Source organism: Anser brachyrhynchus, assembly GCF_964034855.1.
Source record: "Anser brachyrhynchus genome assembly, chromosome: 6".
Taxonomy (NCBI): Eukaryota; Metazoa; Chordata; class Aves; order Anseriformes; family Anatidae; genus Anser; species Anser brachyrhynchus.
In genome coordinates, this window is record NC_137700.1 from 20057975 (window position 1) to 20082968 (window position 24994).

At 44.2% G+C, this 24994-nt stretch overlaps 1 protein-coding gene across 8 annotated transcripts; it reads left to right on the forward strand.

The window, feature by feature from the left end:
• The first annotated feature begins 222 nt into the window (after positions 1–222).
• Positions 223–24792, forward strand: PSAP (prosaposin). Of its 8 annotated transcripts, XM_080597314.1 has the most exons (17): positions 6265–6567; positions 6653–6734; positions 7136–7244; positions 9990–10123; positions 11159–11233; positions 13096–13221; positions 13479–13673; positions 14569–14712; positions 15244–15309; positions 17537–17605; positions 18084–18197; positions 19136–19231; positions 19444–19630; positions 19786–19937; positions 21317–21397; positions 21949–22056; positions 22642–24792. In XM_080597314.1, the coding sequence occupies exons 3-17, from the start codon at positions 7175–7177 to the stop codon at positions 22675–22677; spliced, it is 1653 nt and encodes a 550-aa protein (XP_080453440.1). In that variant the 5' UTR covers positions 6265–6567; positions 6653–6734; positions 7136–7174; the 3' UTR covers positions 22678–24792. The 8 variants fall into 8 exon arrangements, with proteins under 8 accessions (XP_080453442.1, XP_080453443.1, XP_080453446.1 ...); XM_080597316.1 differs by lacking the exons at positions 6265–6567; positions 6653–6734; positions 7136–7244 and adding an exon at positions 223–422; XM_080597317.1 differs by lacking the exons at positions 6265–6567; positions 6653–6734; positions 7136–7244 and adding an exon at positions 223–422 and having other exon boundaries at positions 15244–15300.
• The last annotated feature ends 202 nt before the right edge of the window (positions 24793–24994 follow it).

Here is a 24994-nt window from a genome sequence, read left to right on the forward strand (position 1 = left end):
AAGGGGCTGGGATGCATCAAGCCAGCTCAGGCTTTGATAATTGTCATTAAAATTAACGTTTATTAGGGCCGTGGTGTTTATGAGGACAGGGACGTTTATTCAGACGGGGACGTTTACTGGGAACGTTTATTCGGGCCGTGACGTAGCCCCGCGGCCGCCATTTCGCGCCCCTCTCACCCCGAGCCGCACAGCGCCTGCGCGGCTCCAGCAAGGAGGAGGGAGAGAGGAGGGGAGGGGGCGCCGGGCGCGACCCTCCCCTCGCGCACGCGCAGGAGCGGGGGCGCGCACGGGGGCGGGGCGCCGAGCGCGCATGCGCGGCGCAGCCTATAAATAGGGCGCGGCGCGGCGGCGGCGCCGCATTGCAGACGGGCGCGGGACGATGGCGGCGCCGGTTCTGGGGCTGCTGGCGCTGCTGGCGGCCGGTAAGCGGCACGGGCGGACCCCGGCACCCCCGGGCCTCCCAACACCTCCAGGCTAGCCCTATCCCCCCGGCCCGGCCTCCCCTCGCCTCCCTCCCGCAGCCCCCGGGGTCCTTGCGGTGACCTCCGGCCGTGTTGGGGGCGAGGGAGGGTATAAAAGTGTTTGTTTATTTTATTTTCTAGCAGCCACGGAGCTGCCGGGCCCGGCTGCCGGGTTTAACGGTGCTGGGCCTGGGGGAGAAGCGGCCTCGGAGGAGCAGGGGTGGGGAAATGGAGGCGGGGGGAGCAGCAGGCAGGGGAGGGGGCTGTGGGGAGCCCCCTTAGCACTGCCGGGCTCAGGGGGCTCTGCATTAACAGCACCACCGTGTTATTTCATGTTTCTCCTAGCGATGATTAGGGAAAGGCACCTGCATGACCTAGAGCTCTGTAAGGGTGCTTGCTAGAAGCTGTCCTGCTTCCAGCAGCTGGCCAAGAGGCCCCATTTATCTTTGCCACTTCAGGGACGGCTCAGTGCTAATCCTCTTTGAGACACCAAGAGGTAGCCCTTTCTGTTATGTGCTTTTAACAGCCTTGTTTTGTTTGGGTTTACGGCTCCAGATGGAAAATCCCATCGCTTTGTCTCTGTACTGCGTTGTTGTTGGTTGGTGCCCATGTGAAAGTGGTGGTGGGGAAATAAGAAACGTTCCGTGTTTACCGTTAGGGCTAGAGATTAGCAAGGGCAATGTTTGCATTTTGTGTTTTGAGGAAGCTAGACAGCTGTAGAAATGATTCCTGGGCTGACTAGAGGGGTGTATCCCTTCAGGCTGTGGTACAGAGACCCCCACATTAAAGGTGCAATGATACAGCAGTGGACTGATTCACCTAGGCTTCTTATTTTGAGAATTTTCCTTTAAATAAAGTGTTGTAAACATCCAGCCTATTCGTTAAACCTGCCATATTTCACCAGTCGGATAAAGAAAAGCCTGAGTAGCTGTTTGAAAGCTGTAGGTGTAACCAACTGGCAGGCTGCAGACATTGCGGAATTGTGCACTACTGTTATACTCCAGGAAGCGCGTTTCTGCTGTACCGGTATGTGGGCAGTTCGGTGGAGAAACTCTGGCTTTTCAGGCTGGAAACAAAGCAAATGCTGCCTTTCACTCTGCTTGTTTACCTGGTGGGGTAATATCATTTCTGTGTTGGCTCTATGCTAAATTATCTCCTGTGGGTCATCACTTTCCTTGGGACTGTTTTTGTGTCACTTAAAATTGTAGTTTCTTGCGCTTTAAGAGCAAAAAGCATTTGTCTTGGAAGCATTCTTCCAAGTTTCCCACTAGTGTATTTAGGGAAATTGTAATGAGAAACCAGTTCAGCAATGAGAGTTAACCTGGTCTGCTTGTTAAGGGCATGTGTATGCAACTGAGCATAGCAGAAGACTCGTTGGTCCTGTTTTTCTTTAGGAAGTCACTGTTTTAACAGAAATAAACACCTGTCTCTTTTCAGCAGAGTCCAGTTATGACTACTAATTGACTCACCTACGGTAATGCCGTGCAGATTTTTCTGGAGATTTGGCTGTGACAACCTGGGACACCACTTTCATGTGACAAGTTAGCTAATTAGCTGCATCAAAATCTAGCTACCCTTGTTGTATCCTAATGGAGTTACTTGGCTGGCTTACAGCATGGCTGGTAGGCCATGAGGGTTTTTGGTTGACCTACTTACAAATGCTCCGGTGCATCTTCCCTTTAAAGGAGACACAAAGGAATTAAAGCAGGTTGTAGAGAGCTTGTGATACTAGGAGTATGCTTTTTGATTATTGCTGATCTTCGACATCAGGAAAGAAGGAAAGCTGGGAGCAGAGTATTAGCAGAAGTTGGTATCTTTTGAGTAAGGCGTATTTCTTGTTTCTCCTGGTACAATGAAAGTTAAGCTGGAAGCTGAAAGTGAAAAGTTTGAGGATGTGGTTTTTATTCCTCCTATAATAGCAGACTTAATTTTCCTTCCTCCTGAGATTGGTAATTCCTCTAGCAAACCCCAGCCAGAACATTAAGGAAAAGAAAACCGTCAGATGAATTGAAGACCTGAGCTGGTCTGCCTGACCTGAATTTCCTGGAGGAGGTGGTAAGGGCAGATAATTGAGCTAGACCGGTGCTCTGTAGTTTACAGGCCTGTTCTGGCAGGGAAAGTGATTTCTAACAGCAAGGCTGTGCTTGTGCTGGAGATGAAATTAGGCAGACAGTGGAAGGAAGGCGTATTAAAAAGTCTTTCTATTGGAGGAGTGCTGCGGGTATGAGGTATACACCATCACATAACACACTGGTGACAGAGTGCTGCTACAGCCACGTGACTGGCGTGTAAACCTGTCCTTGGACAATCTCTGCGTTGTTTGCGGAAGGGGCGTAAATAGAAAGAATTGTTCTTGGAGGAACTGAACAAGCTGTTCTGCATATTCACGGCTGCTCCGAGTGAAATGCGTGGTCGCTTCTGCAGAAATGCTGGAGTTCGTGCTGTCTTCCTGCAGCCTTGGTTTGTGCTCTGCATCGTACCACAAAGGAGCAGTTCTGGAAAGCTCTAAAAGCTGAGATAGCGCGGAAGGTGGAAGGAGAGAGGGGACGAAAGCTTGTCAGCAAAACTGGAAGTGTCTCCATCAGGTGACGGTGATGTCAGCGGGACTCTCTGGGAGGTTGGACTCTGCTGCTGGTGGAGCAGTTCTTGTCTGCTGCTGCTAAGACTGCAAGTTAAACAGGGTACTTCTGTGGTCTCTGCAGTGTGTGCGTGTATTTTTGGGGTAATGCTTGTCTGTGTGTTGGGTCACAGAGCAATATTTAGTTTCAGATACTGGTATTTCTCCTCCTCTCGAGAAATATTTGCACTGTTTACTCTGGTTTTTAAACTTTGTTCTCTGCTTCTGCAATAGTCTGCATCTAGAGGGATTTGAATTCAGAGTAACTGAATCTTGCAACGAGATTTCAAGGCTTATTTTTTTCAGTAATAAGTTTAAAATCCTTTGACTATGTTCGCCTGTGGATGCAGGCTATTAGTATGCATAGATTAGGGTTCAACACTTCATTCGTTCCTGCTCTCAGTTGCTTTGTTGCTATTCTCCTGCCTGGGTTATTCTTTCAGTTTATGCACCACAGTTTGCCTTTCCAGGGTCTCCCATAGCTAACTGCTGTCCTCCCAGAGTTGCTCTTTGAAATGTCCCTTTTCATCCCTCTGCATATGTTCTCTGCTCAGCTGCAGGGGTCTAATGTCCTTCCTTTCCTGAAAGGAGCTTCCTCTTGTCCTCTGCCTCTGGTGTTCATTCATTCTGATGGGAGCAGGGAAAAGAGCGTTGCTCCAGAGACTGTTTCTTCCCAGAGGTGTCTAGAACTGCCCTTCTGTTTTCTGAAGACTTTGTGTGTCTCTGGACTTCACCTGCGCTGTGCTGGGACTGCAGTGTAACTTTTGGCCAAGAACTTGGTCTCTCCTCATCCAGATGTGGCACTCTAAATGTAATTAGCAGGTGGGATGAATCTACTTGCCTGGAGAAAGGGGAGTGCTCAATATAGAGTTTCTGCAGACATTTACATGAAATCCATCCATTTATCCCCAGAGAACCCCAAAACAAACCAGGAATTGAGATGGAAAACAAGCTTGTTAAAAAGTTTAGGCGTATTTCTACAGGGAAAAACTTCTGCTGCAGGGATAATTCTTCCTGTAATCTCCTGGGAAAGATCCCAACATCCTCTGTGGGACCGCTTTCCCCTGGTGACTGCCAGATGCTCTGGAACATCCAGATCTCTCTTCCAGCTTCTGTCGCAGGAAAATCTCAGGGAGAAGTCGCTGCTTGCTTGGCAACCTTGTAGCAAGCTCTGATCAGTGTAGAAATTGTGCTTCTCTTACAGCCTTACAGGAACTGTGACCACTTATTGGGACAGTAGAGCTAATTTTACTGCTTCGGCTCATCATGTTCTGTTATCTTTAATTTTGTTGTGATTGCTTTATGTACAGAAGCTGCTCCTCCTACAGTGTCTATCTTCTGCTGTGGGAAGCGAGGGCGTGTCTGAGGCAGGAGCGATGCTTTACACCAAAGGTACTATGCCACAACAGGAGGGCACTCCCCACCGCAACGAAGAGCCCAATCGTGGCTTGAAATGAAAATTTGCTTCCTGTGAATTACACTCTATGAATGTTTTGAGCTTGATACTTGATCAGCAGATATCGGACAGGAAGGCTCTGATTTTAGCTGACATCTGAAGAACCGATAACGTCTAGCCAGATTTCATCTGTTTACCCCACAAACTGCCTGTAATCTTTCAAATGCTGCGGCCGCTTGCTGCCTTGTTAATCCAAAAGCACAGTAGACTTTGGCATGAGTTCTTAGTGGTGTGAGCTGGTTACAACTTGTGAAATGTTCCTTAAACTCACTAACTGACCGGAGAGGCTGTGGAGTACCAGGCCCTTCAAATAACTCGAGGTTGTGGACACCCCTTGACTTGTTGACACTTTGTAAGACTTGATGAAGAGAAGTTGATCCCACTTGACTTCTTTAGCTTGAAGATGCTTTACACGTGCAATTCCGAAAAGGAACGGGGAAAACTTAGTTACTGAGTGCAGAGTGGAGGAGGTGGACGCATTCACTTGGTCTCTGGGCATTTCTGGGAGATAATGGCTTTTCTTTAAACACTGCCAAGTGGGATAGCCTGGAAAAAAACATCTCTCCTGTTGGATGTTGATATATTTGGAACAAATTGGATTGTCACAAAGGCATAAGAGTTGATAGCACCCCAAGTTATCTTCCACGTTTGAATGCAATGCTTTAAAATAAACAACAGCTCAGCTCTTTCCTTTTCTCACCAATTACAGGTTAATTTGTCCATGAAACTGCTGCTTACATTGAGGCTTTACTAGCGGTCAGGTTTGGAGGAGACTTGAGTCTTCAAGCAGAATTTCTGTGTTCTGGGTGACAGTTTCCCAGTTTATCCTATTGCTCTTTAGGGACTCTGGTCTGGCCCATATAGAATCCCTGTTCATAGAAGCTTATATAAGGTGTTAATTAAGCTTGATCACGAAAGTCTCATTAGTAGATTGAGTACAGCTTTGGAGGAGATTGCTTCAGAGGTTTTTCTGCCTATCTCGAGGAGAAGTTGGGGCTGGCTGTCAGTGGAAGAAGTCTAACAGATGCTTGAGGGAAGGGAAGGCTATTGCCAGAAGAAGTAATTACCTAACCATTTTTCCAGCAGCTGCCCTCGCAGACTGGTCATGCAGCCATTGTAAGTCTCCTTCTAGGTTACTTTTTGCTTAAGAGGAGGGAAGAGGCTCACCGTACTTCCATATGCGTGGTTCTGTAAGCCCTTCAAGTAGAAAAGATGTAGTCTGAGCGGTTTGTCACCCCTGCTTGACCAACGTCTGTGTGTTAGCGCTGCCCTCCCAGGTACCTAGCGGCAAGGAAAGAGGCAGTAGTTTTGTACGAATTCCTTGGCAGGGCCCTGTGCAGGAGCTGTTGCTTGTCAGGACTCTGTCAGAGATATTCCAGCAGCGTTAGGTTACTGACCTGAGCCTCTGGGAAGAGGTGGCTCCTGCTGCTGCTGTTACCTTTCTGACTTTGGGGAGTTTGATTGTTGTCAGGCTGTGTTTTTGAGGCAACGCTTGTTCCAGGAGACAGCTTCTGTAGTCTCACAGACACAAGCATCGGAGAAGTCAAAGTGGGTTTGAGTGTCTCATCGTTGGTTTCAAGAAGCTGCCAGTAGGCGAGGATCACAGGGTGCCTGTGGGCTGTCAGCTTGGCTACAAGCCTGAAAGCTGAAGTCTTTTACATCTGAAAGCACTTTAATTTGGTATGTGGATTGCATTTTCACCTCCCCCTTTTCCTTCCTCCTCAGTTTTCTCTCTGCTTAATTCAGGAGAAGTTCTGTGCAGCAAAGGCTGTTCCTTCTAAAACAGAAGAAACCAGTTCAAGAAGGGCTGAGCCACAGAAGAGGAGGAGTACTGAAGCACCGTGGCCTTCACAGATAAACTTGTTTGGTTCTCTAAAAATAGTGGCTTGTGAGAACTTCTTGGAAGGGGAGCAGGTTTGGAAGGGCATGATGTGACTGTTGAGAGCTAATCTACAGAGAAAGGAGAAACCTATTTAAAAATGGATGACCTCAGATAGGTAAAGAACAATATATGAAATAAAAGGATGCCAGAGGTAACTAAGAAGGTAATCCCATTGGGTTTATCCAGCAAGTATTAAGAGTTGTGCAAGGTAACTGACAGTGCTTTGTTTTCTTCAGGTTGCTGCTGTGCTGAGGATGTGAAATACCACATTAAAGTGTCACGTCTTGCTGGAGAGGTTGTTTTTAGGGAGCAGGCAAGGTAACTGTTCTGTTGTGAACCAGCACAAGGTTTTAACACTTGTTAGTTTGGTTGTGTAATATAAGTTAATAGACAAGGAAAAATGCTGTCTTGAAAAGAAAGAGGAGAACAAGCTAAAGGAAATAAGTAGTGGAGATGGTAGAGGACTTAAGACTTTTTTCTGAATCTGCAAAAGCTGAATTAATGTAGAGGTTTTTAGTTTTGTTTCTGTTTTTCCCTGGACATTCAGAAAGTGGGGGGTGGATAATGCAGTGAAGGTGCATCCTTTTGATACCAGAAATTGGGTTGGGTAATACAATTTAACATAATATAAACTAATACAAGCCTACTTGTATTTAAAGTCACTGTGGAAGAAGGAAGAAAAGATGCCTCACTTAGCAGATGTTGCCTTTGTTCTGTAGCTGCTTCTGAAATGTGCCAGTGATGTGTGGCCCAAACAAATGTGCTGTCACCATTTGACAAGAAAGATCTGTACTGAAAGTATCAAACGTAGATTTATCTCCTCAGAAGGTAAAAACAAACTTCCCCAGTGTCCTTTGTAGCTGACAGGATACTTCTGTTCTCTGCAGGTAAAAGTTTGTGCTTATAACCAGTTAAGGTTTCCTGGGTCTCTTGGCTTTTTTTGATGGGAAAGCCTTGTAGATATGTTGGTGTGCCATCCTGCTGTGGTGGTGTGCAGGAGTGAGGGCTTCACATAATGCCAGTAGGAAGGTGTTCGGGGTTCTTGCATTGTATAGGTAATTTTCAGTGCTTACAAACTGCTCGATGCCTCTCATACTTCTTACTTGTTGTTACTTGTCTCAGGCTCTTCTGAGTTGTGTGGGATTTTTTTTTTGTGGCTCCGATCTCCTCTTGAGGATTGCAGGTAACATTTGTGCCATTGTCCTCAAATCTGGGCACTGTGTGCCCAGTGGCCTAGTATTCTGTCCTGTAGTTGTGATAACTGGGTCAGAGATGATGGAGGAACAAGACCAGTTGCTGGAGGTTCTGCCAAAACTGGTGTGGATATTAAGGTTCATAGAATGACAGGCATATTGAAATAAAAATCCAAACAAAAACTGAAAGCTCATTAAAAGCTAGATCAAACCAGTGCAAGTTACTGTGCGAATTCCTCAGTTTGGGTTTTAGATGACCTATTAGATTGAGAGCTTAAACTGCATGGCATAACTCTTATTGTTTTGTAGTTGTTTAGTTTTGTAGCTTTATTGCATGTTGCAGATGGGAGGGAGAGGGATTTTCTTTTGATGCACAGAACTGAAGGCATAGGTTAAAAGCTTTACTTCTAAATAGTTAGAAGCCCTTAATTCCCCTGTTTAAAGTCGAGGTCGTGCTTGACTTTAGCCAGACTTAACTCTACCTTGCAGAACTTCCTACCCTGTTTGCTGCCAGTATCTGAAAGGGAAGAATAACTCCTTCCTCAACCAAGTGGCTACTTGCTTGTTGTCATCCTGCCAGGAGCTAACAGCTAGCTGCCTGACCAGGCTGACTTTAAAACTTTACTCTTGTTGGTGCTTCCAGATAATAGTGTTGCACATTAGAACAGGCCATCTGTAAATACTATGCTAACTGTGCATGCTTACAAGTTTAGAAGTTTTATTCCTACAGTCTTAATGTGCTGCTTTGCTGAAAAATGTTCATTTTTCCATGCTTTTTCCTGGGACAGAGAGAGCGTGACAAACTTCTTGCTCTTGTGTGGAAGCTTAAGTATTCCAAGCACGTTTTTCTTAAAATAAATGGGTCATTCCTCTGTGAAATCCAGTGTAAACAGGCTTTAGAAATCAACAGCTGAAAGGCTACAGACTGTCACCTATAAAGCACTGTTTATCTGGCTCTACTTGATGTGTACTGGCTGTGTACCTAGCAGATGTGCTGGTAATTCAGCTGTTAAGTTGATCCTCTAATTACGTAGTCGAGATGTGAGAAATAGAAAAGTGATCATTCATCTGTTATAACCTCACTAGAAGCTTCGTAGCAATCAAAACAGTTTAATTTCTGCTTCTTGGTTGACAATGTAATTTTACAGCATTTTGCGATGTGTAAATAGTGTTGATGCGAAAATAATGGCTGTGGAAAAACACCTATGCAGCTAATAGGTTTGAACAGGCTTGTTTTTTTAAACTTTGACAGCAGTGTGCTGTAGGATTAGACTGTAACAGGTTTCACTGGAGCCTGCCTGCTGTAGGATTTTAGGAGTTGTTTCTTCCTCGGTTAGTGCAACCTAAGAGAGGCTGACTGCTGAAGAAATTGAGCCTACCCACAGGTAGGATGGATTTAGAAAACTGGATGAAGCTGAGCAGCTGGTCCTGTGGTGTTTGCAGGCCAGCACAATAAATAAAATGGCTTGAAATTTGCCAGAAGGTGAGCTTTGTTGACTTGTCCCCATTGCTTACTAACAGTACAGAGCTTTTACACATCTTTAGGGAGGCTCCCTGTAAGTGGCTTTCTGTATTTAACTTCAAAACTTTGTAGGTTACCTGACAGCTCCGTGTGGGGTGGAGGTAGTGTCCAGGCAAGGGCTTGTCCTCATTTTTTTCTGCACACAGTTTTTTGTACACAGCTGAACTGACCAAGAAGAAATAAAATCTAAATGGGTTTAATTGGATTAAAAACTACTTGATAGAATGTCTCGTGTTGTTTTGTCCCTTTTTGGCTTTGACTTTCGTGAAATTTTGTGAGCAGTGTTTCAGCCTTCACCTGGCTCTTAAGTCTTCCATGCAAATGTGTGCATTGTCGTGGCTTCTAATCAAATGAGTTTCGCAGCTCTGTTGCTCCAGGAGAAGAGAGTGATCACCTAGGAGAAGGAATGCAGACAGCAATTACAGGCTAGATGCGGCTGCTGGTTTGGAGTTGGAAGTTGCTGTAAGGACAGGAGAGCAGGGGCTGCAGCATGCAGTCTCAAGTGTGGCTTTCTGCAACGAGTGGTTTTTCTGTTTCAAGTTGTCTAGTGTGATGAGGAAAACATTGGGGTTTTTGTTTGCTTTATGAAAGGTGGATGGTAGAGGAATGGGCTGCCGGGGTGGTGAGGAAGTTCAGCTGCTTTGGTTTTCTGGAGTTGTTTGGCTGTGCTGTTGGTATTTGAGACTCATCTTTACCTCTCAGGATAAAAATTGCTGGATTGAAATCTGCTTAAAAGTGTTAGTAAACTGAAGTGGCCTAATGGAAAGTCTGTAATTACATGGTATGGCATTAACCTGCTTGCTTTGAAGTGCAAATCATTCCAAGGTGCAACTGAAAGAACAATTCTTTCTTTGGCAGCTGTGGCCAACCCTGTTGTGTGGCAGAAGGACTGTGCAAAGGGTCCAGAGGTCTGGTGTCAGAGCCTTCGGACAGCATCGCAATGTGGAGCAGTGAAACACTGCCAGCAGAACGTCTGGAACAAGCCTACTGTAGTAAGTATCAACTGCTGAGATTTCTTCCCACTTACAGCTTGGGTGGCTGGTTTCCATGTGCCGATGAAGATTTTCAAGTTGCTGATTGAAGTTAAGTGCTACATCTGACTAGTCTTGGTTGCCACGAGTTAATTTGGGTGGCAGATAAGGGTTGCTTTCCATTTCGTTGCGTTGCACAACTTGTCTGCTGACTTCTCGTGTGACCTGTTGCACAATTGCTGAGCAGTATGTGGAACAGAGCTAGGGGATTTCAGACTCATTCCTCTGTATTAAGAAGATTCCTAATTCATAGAGCCCTTTCTTACTCTGAGCCATGCCAAACTCATAGGTTTATTTAAAAATAAAGAAACACAGCACTTTTATTTTTAGGTGTTTCTTACAGGTTAATGTTCTACAAAGGATACAGTATGTGCTAACTTATGAAAGCTCTGACAGTACATAATGATACAATTGCCAAGTTTAGCATGGCTTTTCAAATTCTGCTAAAAGTGAGTGCTGCTTTATAGATATGGCTGTACCCCTTATGGTGTTGTTCCCCAACTTTCTTGGAGGAAAAAGGCGTTTTATGCATGGTTGCATTCAACCCACCTTGCGTGTATATGTGCCCTGACGTGTTTCAACTTGTGGAAAAGTAGGGGAAAAGGGGAATGTTAGAAGGGCAGAGTGTAATTAAAATGAGTGAAGCAGTCTGAAAGGTTCCTGTGCATTTTGGAAATTTAGACTCTTGAGAGAGTAAAGTAAAAACAGGTTCAGGAGAGGGGTTCTCAGGGCAATAAACTTTACAATTCAAGGGTGGTGGGACTAGGTGAAATGAGCGGGTGATAGCATACCTGCTTCATATCAGGTTGATTTACTGAAGAAACTGGAGTGGAACTTGCTTGGAATAGCTTCACTATTTTAAAATGCCCCCCCTTGTTTCAGCCAATATTTTTTCTTTAAATTCTGAATGTAGTGCTTGTTCTTCACATTATTCCTTGCACACTGCATTTATAGGCACTTAATTCTGCTTCCAAGTAACACTACTTCTCTCCCTAGAACAGCATCCCCTGTGACTTGTGTAAGGAACTTGTAACAGTGGTCGGCAAGGTTTTGAAGGACAATGGCACAGAGGTAAGTATAGCTCCCCTTCTTGTTGCCCCAAGGTACTAGTTGATTTGATTGTCATAATGAGGTCTTGAGGTGAGGGGTTGGAAGGGGTCTGCATGATATTTTCCCAATCTCAACAGCAAATGTTGAAAGGGGCTAGGTTACATAGGATAGGGCTTTGAAATGCAGCCTCTTTGGATGTTGAGATGAGCACGTTCTCAAGCCTTGCCCTCTCTAACATGTCCCTGATTGTCTGTAGATACTAAATATGATTGTTCTTGTGTTAGTGGACCATTAATCTTGAGGGTGGGATAGTGCGGTGTGTAGAAGTGGATGATTACAGCAGGTAAAGTGGGCTTTATTTTGATTATGTGACTTCTTCATTTTATCTTTCATGAACCCAGAGTACTTTGTGTGAACAGATCACTTTTCCACCAGCCCATAATTTCATTTCCTCTTAAATGTAGATGGTCTGTGGGGATAAGACTATGTTGTGCAGGTCTTGCAGGAAGTATTTCAAATTTTTCACTTTGGGGTCTCACTGAAGGTCCAGGACTGGGGAAAATAAAGCTGTAATGCAAAACTTCTGTCTTGGCCACAGTGATCATGCTGTTCACCTTTTTAAGGAGAAAATTTGTGTGACCAAAGCTCAATTAGAGCTGAAGCCAGACAGTACTGTGAGGGACATTTTTTTAAAATGTTAACAGCAAAAGGAGGGCCAGAGAAAGCACAAGTCCATTACTCGATGAGGATGGCCACCTCACAAACTGAGACATAGACAAAGCGGAGATGTTTAATTCCTTCCTCGCTTCTGTTATTGACATCAGTGATAGGCTCTGGGACCCCAGGTTCCCTGAGTTGGAGGACTGTGATTGCAGGAATGATAAACTCACACCCAACCCCGACCTTGTGTGGGATTTGCTGCTCCATCTGGATGCATGTAAGTCTATAGGATTTATCCCAGTGTACTCAGAGCGGCATTGCAGGACCTGTTATTTTTCGATGGTCTTGGGAATCTGGAGAGGTCCCAGTTGACTGGAAACTGTCAAACATCGTTCCAATTTTTAAGAAAGGAATAAAGAAGACCCTGGTAATTACAGGCCTGTCAGTTTCAATTCAGTGCCTGGTTAAGTTATGGAGAAAATTTATTCTGGGAGTTATCAAAAAACATCTGAAGGACAGTGTGGTCATCGGTCACAGCCAACATGGGTTCACCGAGGGGAAGGTCCTGCTTGAACTTGGTTTCCTTTAATGATAGGGTCACCCACCTAGTTAGCCAAGGGAAGCCAGTTGATGTAATCTTTTTGAATTTCAGTAAAGCTTTAGAGTGTCCAAAGGAGGGCTACAAAGATGAAGGGCCCAGAGGGCAAGGTGTGTGAGGAGCAGCTGAGGTACCCTGGTCTGTTCAGCCCTGAGCAGAGCAGGCTGAGGGGAGGCCTCATGGCGGCCTGCAGCTCCCTCACGAGGGGAGCGGAGGGGCAGGCGCTGAGCTCTGCTCTCTGGGGACAGATACAGGACCTGAGGGAACGGCACGGAGCTGGGACAGGGGAGGGTCAGGCTGGGTGTTAGGGAAAGGTTCTGCACCCAGAGGGTGGTCAGGCACTGGGACAGGCTCCCCAGGGCAGTGGTCACAGCACCGACCTGCTGGAGCTGAAGTGTTCGGACACTCCTTTCAGATACAGGGTTTGGTTTTGGGTGGTTCTGCGTGGAACCAGGAGTTGACTTGATCTCTGTGGGTCTGTTCTGACTCAGGATATTGTGTGAAAACCTCATTTAGTTTTGCTTGCTGGCTGTCTGTACCTACCAGAGTCCAAGGGCCTTTTTAGGCTTTACATCATGCATTTGGAAAGAGCTTTTGATATGTGGCCCACCTTATGTCCTGTTAGGATGAGATCCGCTCTTACTTGGAAAAGACGTGCGAGTTTCTCCCTGATCAAGGCCTGGCCTCTGAGTGCAAAGAAATTGTGGATTCCTACCTACCGGTTATCATGGATATGGTCAAAGAAGAGTTTGTAAGTAAATGACTTGTAACTGAATTGAAAATTGTGCTCTTGTTGGTTCTTGAATTTCTGTTCTATGTAAGATGGTGAATGTGATCCTTTGTTTCTGTATGAGTCAACTTTTGTTGGCATTCTTTACATTTGAAGATTGCTTCCTTACTCTGAAACACTTTCCCTTGCTGTAATGTTTCAGCTGACTGATTCTCTACTCTGTCATATAACAGTGCAATCAGTCTAGAGCTTTTATTTATATATCTTATCTCCCTCAGGATAAACCTGAAGTTGTATGCAGTGCCCTCTCACTGTGCCAGTCCCTTCAGAAGCACCTTGCAGCAATGAAACTTCAGAAACAACTTCAGACCAATAAGATACCAGAGCTGGACTTCTCTGAGCTGGCATCCCCGCTTATGGCTAATGTGCCTCTCCTCCTTTACCCTCAGGACAAGCCCAAGCAGAAGTCTAAGGTAAGAATGCAGTGGCATTATGCTGTGCAAGAGAAGTGAACACTTTCTGTTCCAGAGTGCCAGTGCTCCTTTGTGTAAGAGCTTATTGGTGGTTCTTGGCAAGGGATTGTCCTGGGCACGAATTCAGCATTTGTTCTTCACCTGAGTTACTGTCTCCTAGTGAATTTTGTGCTGCATATATATAGATACTTTTTTTCCTTAACCTGTGGGTTTAGAGCTAAGTGAGGTAATAGATGCAGCCTGCGTGGACTGCATGTGTTGCTTTGGATCAACCTGTAAAGCTAAGTCTTGTGCTGGGCTGTTCCCATCCAGGACTGTCAAGCAGTCAAGCAGGTCTTGCTGGAAACAGTTTCTTCCAAGAGCAACTTTGGCACCAGTTTGGCACCAGCATTCAAAGAAAAAAAGAATTCTCCTACTTTCTGATTAATCTCCTGACTGTGCCCTTCGGAGGAAGCGTTTGTCTCTGAGTCCAGAGGTGACTGGCTCAGAAACAAGTAATTGACAAAGGGGAGTAGATGAGACTATGAACTTGGGAGTAGAGGCTGAGTTTAGATATGGGAGTTAACAGGTGGGTGGAGAACAAGCTGCTGTGGGTTCAGAGCTGTGCCAGATTTGGAAGCCTTCCCCCTGTGGTCTGTAAACAAACCCAAGAGATTTTGATTGGGTATCTTAACAGTTATCTTGGGTTTTGCAGCTGAGTAGGTAGGTAGGTACCTAATCTCCACCTAGTGGCTGTTGCACATACCAACAGCAGCTTGTCTTTTCATATTAGGTATTCTATAACATTTATTTAGGTTTTCATATAGTTTAAAATAGCTTTAAAACTTATTAGTAATTGAAGCTTCTAAAATTAGCTATTTGATGTGTCAATTTAAGCTTTTCACTCTTTGCCCAGGGAAATGGGGATGTGTGCCAAGACTGCATTCAGCTGGTTACTGATGTTCAGGAAGCTGTCAGGACAAATTCATCTTTTGTAAAGTCTTTAGTTGCTCATGCCAAGGAGGAATGTGACCGTTTGGGACCTGGAATGGCTGATATAGTAAGCTATCTTTCTACTTAAAAATCCATTTCTGTGTATAAACATAAAATAATTTATCAGTGCCTTAGTCCTCTCTGTATAATCTCTAATTAAACAAAGGAGCATGTGTAACGTAGGATATGTTACACAGTATAACAACAACACCTCAACACTGAAATCATGAGCTTTCTGGTCAAACAAATGGTTGTGGGAGTGGGGAGGAGGGGAAAAAGAGATTGAAGGAGGAAGTTGCTGATAGCCCTTAAAGACACTTTTCATAAAAGTGACCTGGCAGGGGTAATGGGGTCACACCAACGTGGTTTTGCCCTGAGAGGAACAGAAGGACTTGCTAGATAAACAGCTATGTGGGCAATGATTGTGTAACCTGAAATGTCATCTTATGTTTGGGACGAGCTCTGAAAGACAACAGTATAGTTATTAAGTAGAGCATGTAAATTAATACTTTGAGAAGTACTAGGAAATTCTAGGTTGCCTCTACAGCTTAAGTGGCTTGATAATTACAGCAAGACTTTCTTTTCCCACTTCCTGCAGTGCAAGAGCTATATCTCTGAATATTCTGACTTGGCTATCCAGATGATGATGCACATGGTAAGATCAGTAAATTGTAATACTTGGTCTCTTTTCATTTTTCTGCTTTGTGTACCTGACTTATTTGGAAGCAGGAAACACAGAGCAAAAGCTCTACCCAGACTTTTACTGCAATGAGTCTTGTTGTTAACACTTTGAATTTGGCGTTTAATTGGGTAGTGACCTAAGTCCCTGAATGTTTTCTTCAGTTCTTTCCTCCTCTTCCACAACTATTTCACCAGTGCAAAAGGCACTCCGGTGCTTTGAGACACAGAGGAAAACGTTTTATGTATGTTCTTTTATATTTTCTCAGCCCTGTACTTATACCACTTTTTCCTTCCAAATACTGTGTAAGCATGTTAGAGTTGGTCTTTGTCACAGTATTGCAAAATACGTTCAAGTAAGTGCTAGAGATAGTGTCTATTTGAAGCAAGACTAAACCTCCGCACTGTGGAATTGCTGTCCCAAATCTGCTGCTCTCTGGGCTCATGATAGGAGCTGTAGAAAATGAGTGGTACTGCACCAGTCCTGGTCTTCTGCAGCAACAATATATTTTACCTCTGACCACCTCCATAGCATTTTTCTTTATCCAGACCTCAAAGAACTTGTTTTTCTTAAAAAAAAAAAAAAAAAATGGGGCAGGCTGTTCTTTAGAGAATGCAGTGCAAATATGTAGCAAGTTATGGCATGAGTTTATGAATAGAGTCTATGGCTGCTGTGAACATGAATTTGGCAACACAGAGGCCTTTTTTGTTTTTACACTTTTGGTTGGGGGCAGGACAACAACTCCTTATTCCAACAACAGCTAGTTTTTAACTGTAAGCATTGCAGTGTAGTTTGTTGCTGACACCTGAAAACAAAACATGACCACACCTTGCATCTGGCTGAGTTTTCAGACTCTGAAGATAGTCTTGCCCAGGACATTTGAATAGCTTCAAATAAATAATGCTGGTTAGCACTGTGCAATTAAATATTAAATGTGGGTTGCTGTAGCACTGCTAAAGTTTTAGGTGTATCTTTGGGGTGGGGCCAGTGTCATGCTCTGTCTTCATGGAAAGTTTATGCAGTTCAAATGCTTGACTTTTTTTCTTAACTGTTATCTTTAATTTCTCCTATCTTCCTCTGTCTCCAATCTCCTTTGTCAACAGAAGGATCAGGTAGGTGAGCAACTTGCCTGTGGTGATAGCCTGCTTGTAGTTCACTTACTGCTCTTAAAGGGCTTGTAGTTCACTTCTTGCTTTATTAGCTGTGTACATGGTGTGATTGTACTCAGTTTTGACAGATACAAGGGATATTTATGTGATTAAAACAGGGAAAGGCAGTAGATTTCCTCCAGTGGATCAGTCTTACTTGCAGCTCTGGCTACCAGCGCATGATACCAAGATTTCAGCTGGTGGAGCAGAAGATCTGCTCATTTTCATACCAGATAGAAGTGGGGAGAGCAAGCCAGAGGCTCCTGTCAGCTTCTGGTTTAATATTTGGGCTCAAAAGGGCTTCAGTGAAGCTGTCTCCGGGTCCTTTCTTTGTTAATCTTTAAATTTGTAGTGGGTTGGTTGTAGGGGATGCTCAGAATTGAAAAGAAGGTGCAGGAGGCCTTTAGGCTCCTGCTTCCTAGAGCTGTTTGGGCTTCTAATTTAACCAGTCCTGGGAGACCTTGTGTCTGTCATCTCTCTGAGGGAGAACCTGTCGTGTGTATGTGGGTGTTGCTTTAACATTACTATTGGGAAATGCTTACTACAATGCATGAACCAAAGGGCTTGACTTAAAGGTACTGCCTGATGTGATCTGAAGCAGCACTGTTAGTTGGAGATACTGCTTTTGCCTGTGCATGAGGATATGGCGTGATGCATATAAGCTGTTGCATAAGCCTCTGCTGTAAGAAGCTCGATGCCCTGGTAACGGGGTGGGGTGTGATTTTCTAATTACCCGTAGGACCAAAGGTAACTTTTATAGCTTAAATAGACTTGGGGGTTGGGGGGGAGGCAGATGGATGATGACAACTCAAATTTAGTATATTATTCTGTACAGCCCTTCTCACTGTCTAGGTAGTGTGGCCTCCTTAGAGTATGTTGGGCATCTATTTTTGCATTTAGTAAAGTCAGTTAAGACTTTCTCAAAAGGCTTGGCCTTTTGAAAGGCTTTGTTTCTGTTTTTGCTCTGGCGATGAGAAGAACACTAGAAATTCATATAGTATATTGCGAATACTTTAAAAAAAAAGGGTTAGGCTTTTAACATGGTTAACTTTTGTTTCTTATAGGCTGTGTTCAGTAATGCAGGAATCTGTTTCTGTTTGCAAAGTGTGGTGTTACTGGATACTTTAAAGAAGGTAGTTTGTGGATGAGAAAAGGAGTCCTTTCTCCTAGACATTTCTTTCAGTTCTTGGGTGAACTCTGGAGTCAGGATAATTAGCCTCTTCTGTAATAACTTGGAGCTTTCAGGGGAGCAGCTTATGGATGCAGGTCTAATGGGACGGTGGTGGTCTGTTTTGGTGTTGGTAGCTCTTAAGTCAACTCCTTTGAAGGGCTTGCATAGTGTATTAGCTCCTGGAAAATGGGTTCTTAAATGGATGTGGCCTAACCTCTTCCTCTTTTAAAGGAGCTGCTAAGTTTGATTTGGTAGTTGTCCTGTCTATAACCATATCAAATGCTTTGGCAGTACTTGAAGTAGAAGTAGTCTTGAAACTCTAGTTGTGTTGGAGCCTTTAAAAGCTTTGGCCCCTGTTCTCTTTGCATTCCCACAAGCTCCCTAAAAAGGGCAATATCTTTTATACCTTTCTTAAATATATGTTATACCTCTCTTTCCAGCAACCAAAGGACATCTGTGCCATGGTTGGATTCTGTCCTTCTGTGAAATCTGTTCCCCTTCAGACTCTGGTGCCAGCTCAGGTGGTTCATGAAGTGAAAATGGAAACTGTGGAGGTAAGATAACTTTTTGTTCTCAATAGCTTTGCTGTCCTGTTTGCTTTACTGTAATGAACTGGATGGAACAGAAAAATAAAAGCTTGTATGCATAGAATGCTCCAAGTCTTCCTGCATATGAAATCCTTGCCTCTACTTTTTGAGGTAGATCTGTAAAGTAGGAGACAGCTGACTGACTTGTTAGAATAGTGGAGCTTTTGCTGATGTGAAGCTGTAAGGTAAGACTTCAGAATTAAAGCAGGAACTCTCGTTCTATAACTGTATAGTAGCCCTCCTAATTGACAAACACTAGAGGGCAAATAGTTGAATTTTATTTTTGCTTTGCATGGGTAGTTATCCCTTGAACACTTTTAAAATGGGACAGTGTTATCCATGCACAGATGATTCTGATCAGAGTCAAAACACTGAAGCTCAGTTTGGAGAAGCACCTTAGCTTCCCACAGCCCTTGGGTTGAGAAGTGGGCTGAGCTTTTTTTCAAAAGGAAAGTCTCTTGCAGACAGTTATCCTCTGAACAGAGTTCAAACAATTTAAGTCCTTCAGTTTGACTTTTTTTTTTCCAAACAGGAGGATGCTTTCAGTTCTAACAAATTTCGTTCTCAGTGTATTTTAAAGAACACTTCATATTTCCCTTGACTCCAGCCACTGTGGCAGTACTTAATTTCTGTGTTTACTAGATTTAGCTCCCTGCCTTACACAACCTGAGGACTGTGGTCTTAAATAATCATACAAAATTACTTTTCAGAAAGGCATTTTACTAAGACCTTTGAGGTTTGGGGTTCTGCAAGACCTTTTAAATCCAGCTCAAACTGGCTAGCCAGGTAAATAAGTTAGTGCGCTGGACCTGAATGTGAATGCTGTTAGACTGATCTTCTATGAATTATTCTCTGTCAAACCCGTTCATGTGTTGATTTATTGTTTTGTATAAATGTGTACTCAGAAAGCCTCGGTTCAAGAGAAGACCTTTTCTTTGTGTGAAATCTGTGAGACTATGGTGAAAGAAGTGACTGGCCTGTTGGAGAGCAACAAGACAGAGGTGTGTAAGTGACAAAAATGGTACCTTTACCAAGGCTTTGGCTAAAATGGGGGTGACTTATTGCTGCTTTAGAAAGGGGGAAGGAAAGTTAATTCTGTTACTCACTTTCACAAGAGCAAGAGCTTCCTCTTTCTTTGTTAGGACAGAGTAAGCAAAAAACTTACTTTTGAATTGTCAGATTTGCTTGCTACTAATCCTTCCTTGTACTCCAGGAGGAAATCGTGCATGAAATGGAGGTCATCTGCTACCTGTTCCCAGCAAGTGTCAAAGACCAGTGTAAGGACTTCATAGAAGTCTATGGCCAGGCTTTGATTGACATGCTCTTGGAAGCAACAAATCCTGAAGCTGTGTGTGTGATGCTGAAGTGCTGTGCAGCCAACAAGCCTCCACAGCAGCCAGGTTGGTAATGAGGAATTAGTATTGTTGCTAAATGAGCAGTTCACCTGTGGTTATATCCTCTGTGAGGACACATGTTTCTATCCTTGGTGTGATGCTGCCTCCTTTCTTCTATTTGGGGGAACTACCAAAGTGTTGATGTTTTTTTGTCTTGTCAGTTTTGGTGAAACCTGCAGGTGGCTTCTGTGATATCTGCAAGATGATAGTTGCTTATGCAGACAAAGAGCTTGAGAAGAATGCCACAACAGCTGAGATTGAGGCTTTACTGGAAAAAGTCTGTCACTTCCTGCCAGAGTCTGTCAGTGATCAGGTAAAGCATCTTGTGTAGCAGGCTAAAAAGCAATGGTCTTGCTGATGGTTTGGTACTCTTCACTAGTTAGCACAAAAGCATAGCAACCTCTTGTGTGCAGTAGAGAAAGGGAGTTAAAAAAGAGTGGTGTGTGGGGTGGGGGAGAGCAGACTTGATCTGCAGCAGTCCTGGCTGCATGGCAGCCTGCCTTCCACTTGGAACAAGGCAGTCAAAGATGAACAGAAGGATGAAACATCTTGCACAGTATTTGGAAAAGCTAGAGGGTAGCATCTCATGGTGGTTTTTATGAGAACAGTCAGTATAACATGTCAGAGTTGGAGGAATCTTTCCCTCTGCAGAGGTTGGAAGGAGTTTGAGGGTGTGGAGGGACTAGATTTTTCCACTAGATTTTCCCATTCCCTATCCTTGGTGGCTGGCAGGCCCTTGAAAGCCTCTGTCTATTCAAAGGGTTGACTGGCTGGATTGTTGTACTAATTTGCAGTCAGTAAAGGTCTGCCTGGAAATCCTGTGAGAACAGTGGGTAGGAACAGCTGAAGGTTGTTTTTTTCTCTCCCCACCTCACTGATCTTGTTCAGGGGATTAACAAAGTAATTGGAAGTAGGCTGGCATAATTCCAGTGAGATAGCAAAAGGCAACACCTGTTAGGCCATTGCTATCAAGATTTACCTGAAAATCTTATTAGGTGCTGCTGAGTGTCAGCTCAGCAGTGGTGACTGCTTATGAGTTTAGCAGGCATATAATACACAGGCTTAAAGTAGCTGTGAAACAGCTATTCCTGCTAACTGCTGTGCAGCTGCGTAATAGCTGTGGTTGACTTATTAATCGGTGCCATTAGTCTCTGCTGAGAGTGCCAACATCTCTGTGCTTCAGAGATGGCCTCTCCACTAGAGGGCTGGCTGTTGATGATGGGAAGCACTTGTGCTGCTGCAGTAAATGCTAGCTGCTTGGGCTAAAGATGTTTAAGAGGCATTATGAGTGCATTGCTGCCAGCCTGTTTCAGATGTTTGTCTCCAACTTGAGTGTGCTTTCCTCCTGAAATCGCAGTGATCTCTGCTATCAGAGGCTAAACATTGCAAATCAAAGCCTGTCCTGCTTTGGTTCTCTTCCTTTTGACAGCTTTCTAATCATAGCCTTGTACATACTCAGTTGTGTCTGTGGACAGGTATGAGCCAGCTAAAAATGATCTAGTTTTGTAGTTAATGTGCTGCTGAATCCTTTTTCCTCTGCAGAGCTCAAGTCTCTGGTTTCTTGGTTTGGTATGAATTACTGGGGTGCTTGGGCCTGCCTGCTAAAGAGCGTATCTTCCTATAATCTTTTCAGGGCTTTAACAAATGAATCTCTTTTAACAAATGAATCTCTCAACCTGTGTTTTGTTACAGTGTGTTCAGTTTGTGGAACAGTATGAACCTGTGGTTGTGCAACTCCTGGCAGAGATGATGGATCCCACTTTTGTTTGCACTGTGAGTATGGCATTTAGTTCTATTCAGGGTGGGCTCTGATACAGTCCTGTCTGCTCTTCTGTGCGCCTTTCAGTGCCTAGCATGCAGAAACTCTGCTGGAATAAAGATTAGCACTCTGAATGCTTGGAGCAAACTCACTTGTGCAAGGCCTTCGGCGTAATGAATGGACAGCTGTTTGACTGCCAGCCTTGTGCAAGGAAGGACAGAAGGAAGGAGCTGCCGGGGTTATCCGCTGCTGAGGTTCAGCAACGAGCATAGTGTGTCCTGAACGTGGCGAGAGGAAGTTAAGTGACAGTTGTTGAACAGTCTCTTTCTAGAAGCTGTTTCTCAAGGCCTGATGTGAAGTAGTAGTGATAACTTAATTCTTCCTTGTGTCAGATTTGCTGCAGATTTACTGCAGCTGTCAGTAGAGCACGGTGCTGTGGGAGCTCCTGAAGCTACCTCAGCTTTGCTCCTGCACTTGTTCAGTTGGAAGCTCAGGTGTGGGGCTGCAGTCAAGATCTTTTGGTGCAAATGGAGAGATACTGACTGTGCTGCTGTTCTTTTCACAGAAACTAGGAGTCTGTGGATCAGCTAAACAGCCCCTCCTGGGGGATGATGCTTGTGTCTGGGGTCCTGGTTACTGGTGTAAGAACATGGAGACTGCTGCTCAGTGCAACGTACGTACGGCAGGATTCTGCCTTGAGTTTCCTGTTGGTCTTTGGTACCTCCTTAAAAACTAATTTTCTGGCTTCTTTAGCCCGCTCTTAAGTGGATGAATTTCAGTTTGAAAAAGCAAGTGGGTACTAGCTAGAGGTGGGTGAGTCTGATTCCAGGTTATTCCATAGCTCTTAGCTTTCTCAAGCAGACTGATTCCTCACCCCTTTCCTCCTTTTTCTCTGCATGCATTTCAGAATCTATAGTAAGGTGCATCCGGAGCTTTGTATTTAGTGTGTGACCCAAGAGCCAACAGGCCATGTCATGACCTCTGATCAGGCTCTAGAAATTTCAGTATTGCTGTGGGCTGATGCTTTCTCTGCCAGGCCTTTTACTGGCCAAGAAGCATCAACATTCTTTCCTGAAGCTTCTGGGTGGGGACAAAAATATTATTTGCTGAAGTCCTCTATGGAATCACTTATTTAAAGAAAAACAGATTTGATCCCAAGACCTTAGCTCAGAATAAGGTGTTAAATTGTATATGTAAGTGGCCACTTGTTTGCTAACAGGCTTTTTTCCACTCACGTATGCTATTTCTTTCCCTGTAGGCTGTTGATCACTGCAAACGTCATGTATGGAACTAGAAGAAGTATTTCCAGTTCTGAAAGTTTGCCATGGCTCTTAAAAGTGTGGGCTGAGGCTGGAGAGCTGTATCTCAAATGTCCCTCCTCTCTGCCTCATTAACAATTTGACCTTCAAGTTCCTTTATTGTAACTCTTCTGTAGCAGAGCTGCTGTTGAAGGATCAGATCTTCATTGTTGACTTAACAAAGATACTTTTGATTGTACAGTTTAACTCATTATGCTCCTAAAAATAGTCAGTGTGTTGTAGATTTTAATTGGTAGGCTGAAGTGTTTTTTAGGTGCTGGGAAGAATGGCAGAGAAGATGAAATGAGACTACTATCTTTTAAATTAAAGAAGAACAAGATAGTGACTAAACTTTCAAATGTCTTTCTGTAGTCAGCAGTGGGAAGACTCTATGCTTTGTGTTTTTAACATCTGGCTAGAATATTAATTGTTCTGTTTGACTGTAGGGGAACTCTAAGGGATAATGTTGAATCCTGGAATCCCTTCGGCTGGAATTTTCAAAGCTTTATAAATGCAGGGAATGGGGCCTTTGTGTGCCCAGCTAACTTTCAAAGTAACTGGTATGTAAAAAGATGCATTTGCACTTGAGTGACCACGCTTACAGCTTGTGGTGTTATCATAGGCAAGGAAACCCTCCCTCGATATTAGATCATGTCTTTTTTATTTCCTTGGCCTGCTTAGTCTCAACGTGGGTGTTTTATTGTTGAGCCCTGAACAGTGGGATTTCAGTCTTTTGAAGCATGCTGCGACATCCTTAAGGAATGGCTCCCTTTTTTCCTTGCCCTAGTTGCTCAATTCTGCTTAGTCTTGCAGCTGTTTCATTCCTTGCTTTTGGTTTTCTCTCACAGCATATTTCAGTCACCTAAAGCTTAGAGGTGCTGTGAGGCTTGCAGGCAGTTCCCATTGCTGCCACCCAGTCTCACTGGCATTCATCCTTCTGAGTAGCTGTAAGTATAAATTTTTTCCCCTGGAGTTTCCATTTCTGTTGGGAAATGTATCTAAGTAGTGAGTGGAGATGGCAGAGAGTAAGAATACTGTGGTAGGTATTTGACATACCTGGCAAGCTGCCTTTCGCAGTGGTGCAGTAAGAAAGTATCACACTGAAGTGGCCAAAATTCTGGACAGGAGACTTCCAAGGCAGGCTGCTACCCTGGAAACAAGTCAGGCCCATGAGGTCGTGAGGCTTGAGGATGAGAATCATGTTGCTTGAGGCAGACCTCGCAGCACCTTACTGGCATTGAGTGCAAAATTTTGAGCAAGTTAATGCCCCAAAAGGCACCAAAGTAGCTCTGGAGAGACCTTTGGGGAGGAGAAGCTGGGCTGAGGTGGAGCTTTGAAAATTCCAGTCCTTTACAGAAAGGTGCCAGCAACTGCTCCTCTCTCTGTGGTCACTTGGGTGAGGCGGGAGCTCCAGTAACAGTGCTTCAGGAACAAGCAAACTAATTTTCATGGAGTTCAGTGGAAAACCACTCAACTGCAGCTTTTTATTACTACGTGTATATACTGAATGTCTGGGCAGTGTCGGCAGATACCAATACTGATTTGTCTTTCCTGTTTGTATGTGTACAGAACTCTGAAGTGCTCACTGCTTCAAAAAAATAAATGAATTTCCTCTAAAGATGTAAAATATCTGCAGCTTTCTGTATTGGCAGGCTTTTGCAGTGGTTCCAGCAGTGTATCCCAGCAGGGGTAGGTATGCCAGGTAGGTGACGGGCTCTCTTCAGCATCACTGCCCTAGAGGTACAGCTTGTGTCACACCACAGCATGTAGCACAGGATTTTTTAAAAGGGGATGGTGTTCTTCTGTGTGAGTTTTTGGGGGGTGGGAATGGGTCAGCACTTGCTCTTACAGGCTGGCAAGGTTTTAATTCTTGTGTGTTTTTTAGCAGCAAATGGTTGGTTGATTCATGCAGCCTCTAGGGCAGGGTGAGCTGGGGGAAGTCCTGTGCTCCTGCTGGGGATCTCTTCAGTTTTCTCACTTCCTGTGGAATGTGGCACCTGACCCGCTTGAGTTACATGTGTGGGGGGATGTGCAGTTGCTTTCTAAAGAACATTGTCTTGATTTTTGCACAAAAGCTTCTTTAATGAACAATAAAAACTTCTGTAAACCGGTGTGTGTTGTTTCTTTCCTTGTTGTGTACTAGCTGCTGAAGGATCTTGATCTTGTCAGTGTCCCTTTGCCACAGAAGAGGGCATGGCCCAAAATGTCACCTGAAGCTTTTCCAGCAGAGAATCTGAGGCTGAATGACAGGATTCAGATTACCATTGCAACACACATGTCCTGTCAAGCCCTTTTTTTTTTTAATACTGAGTG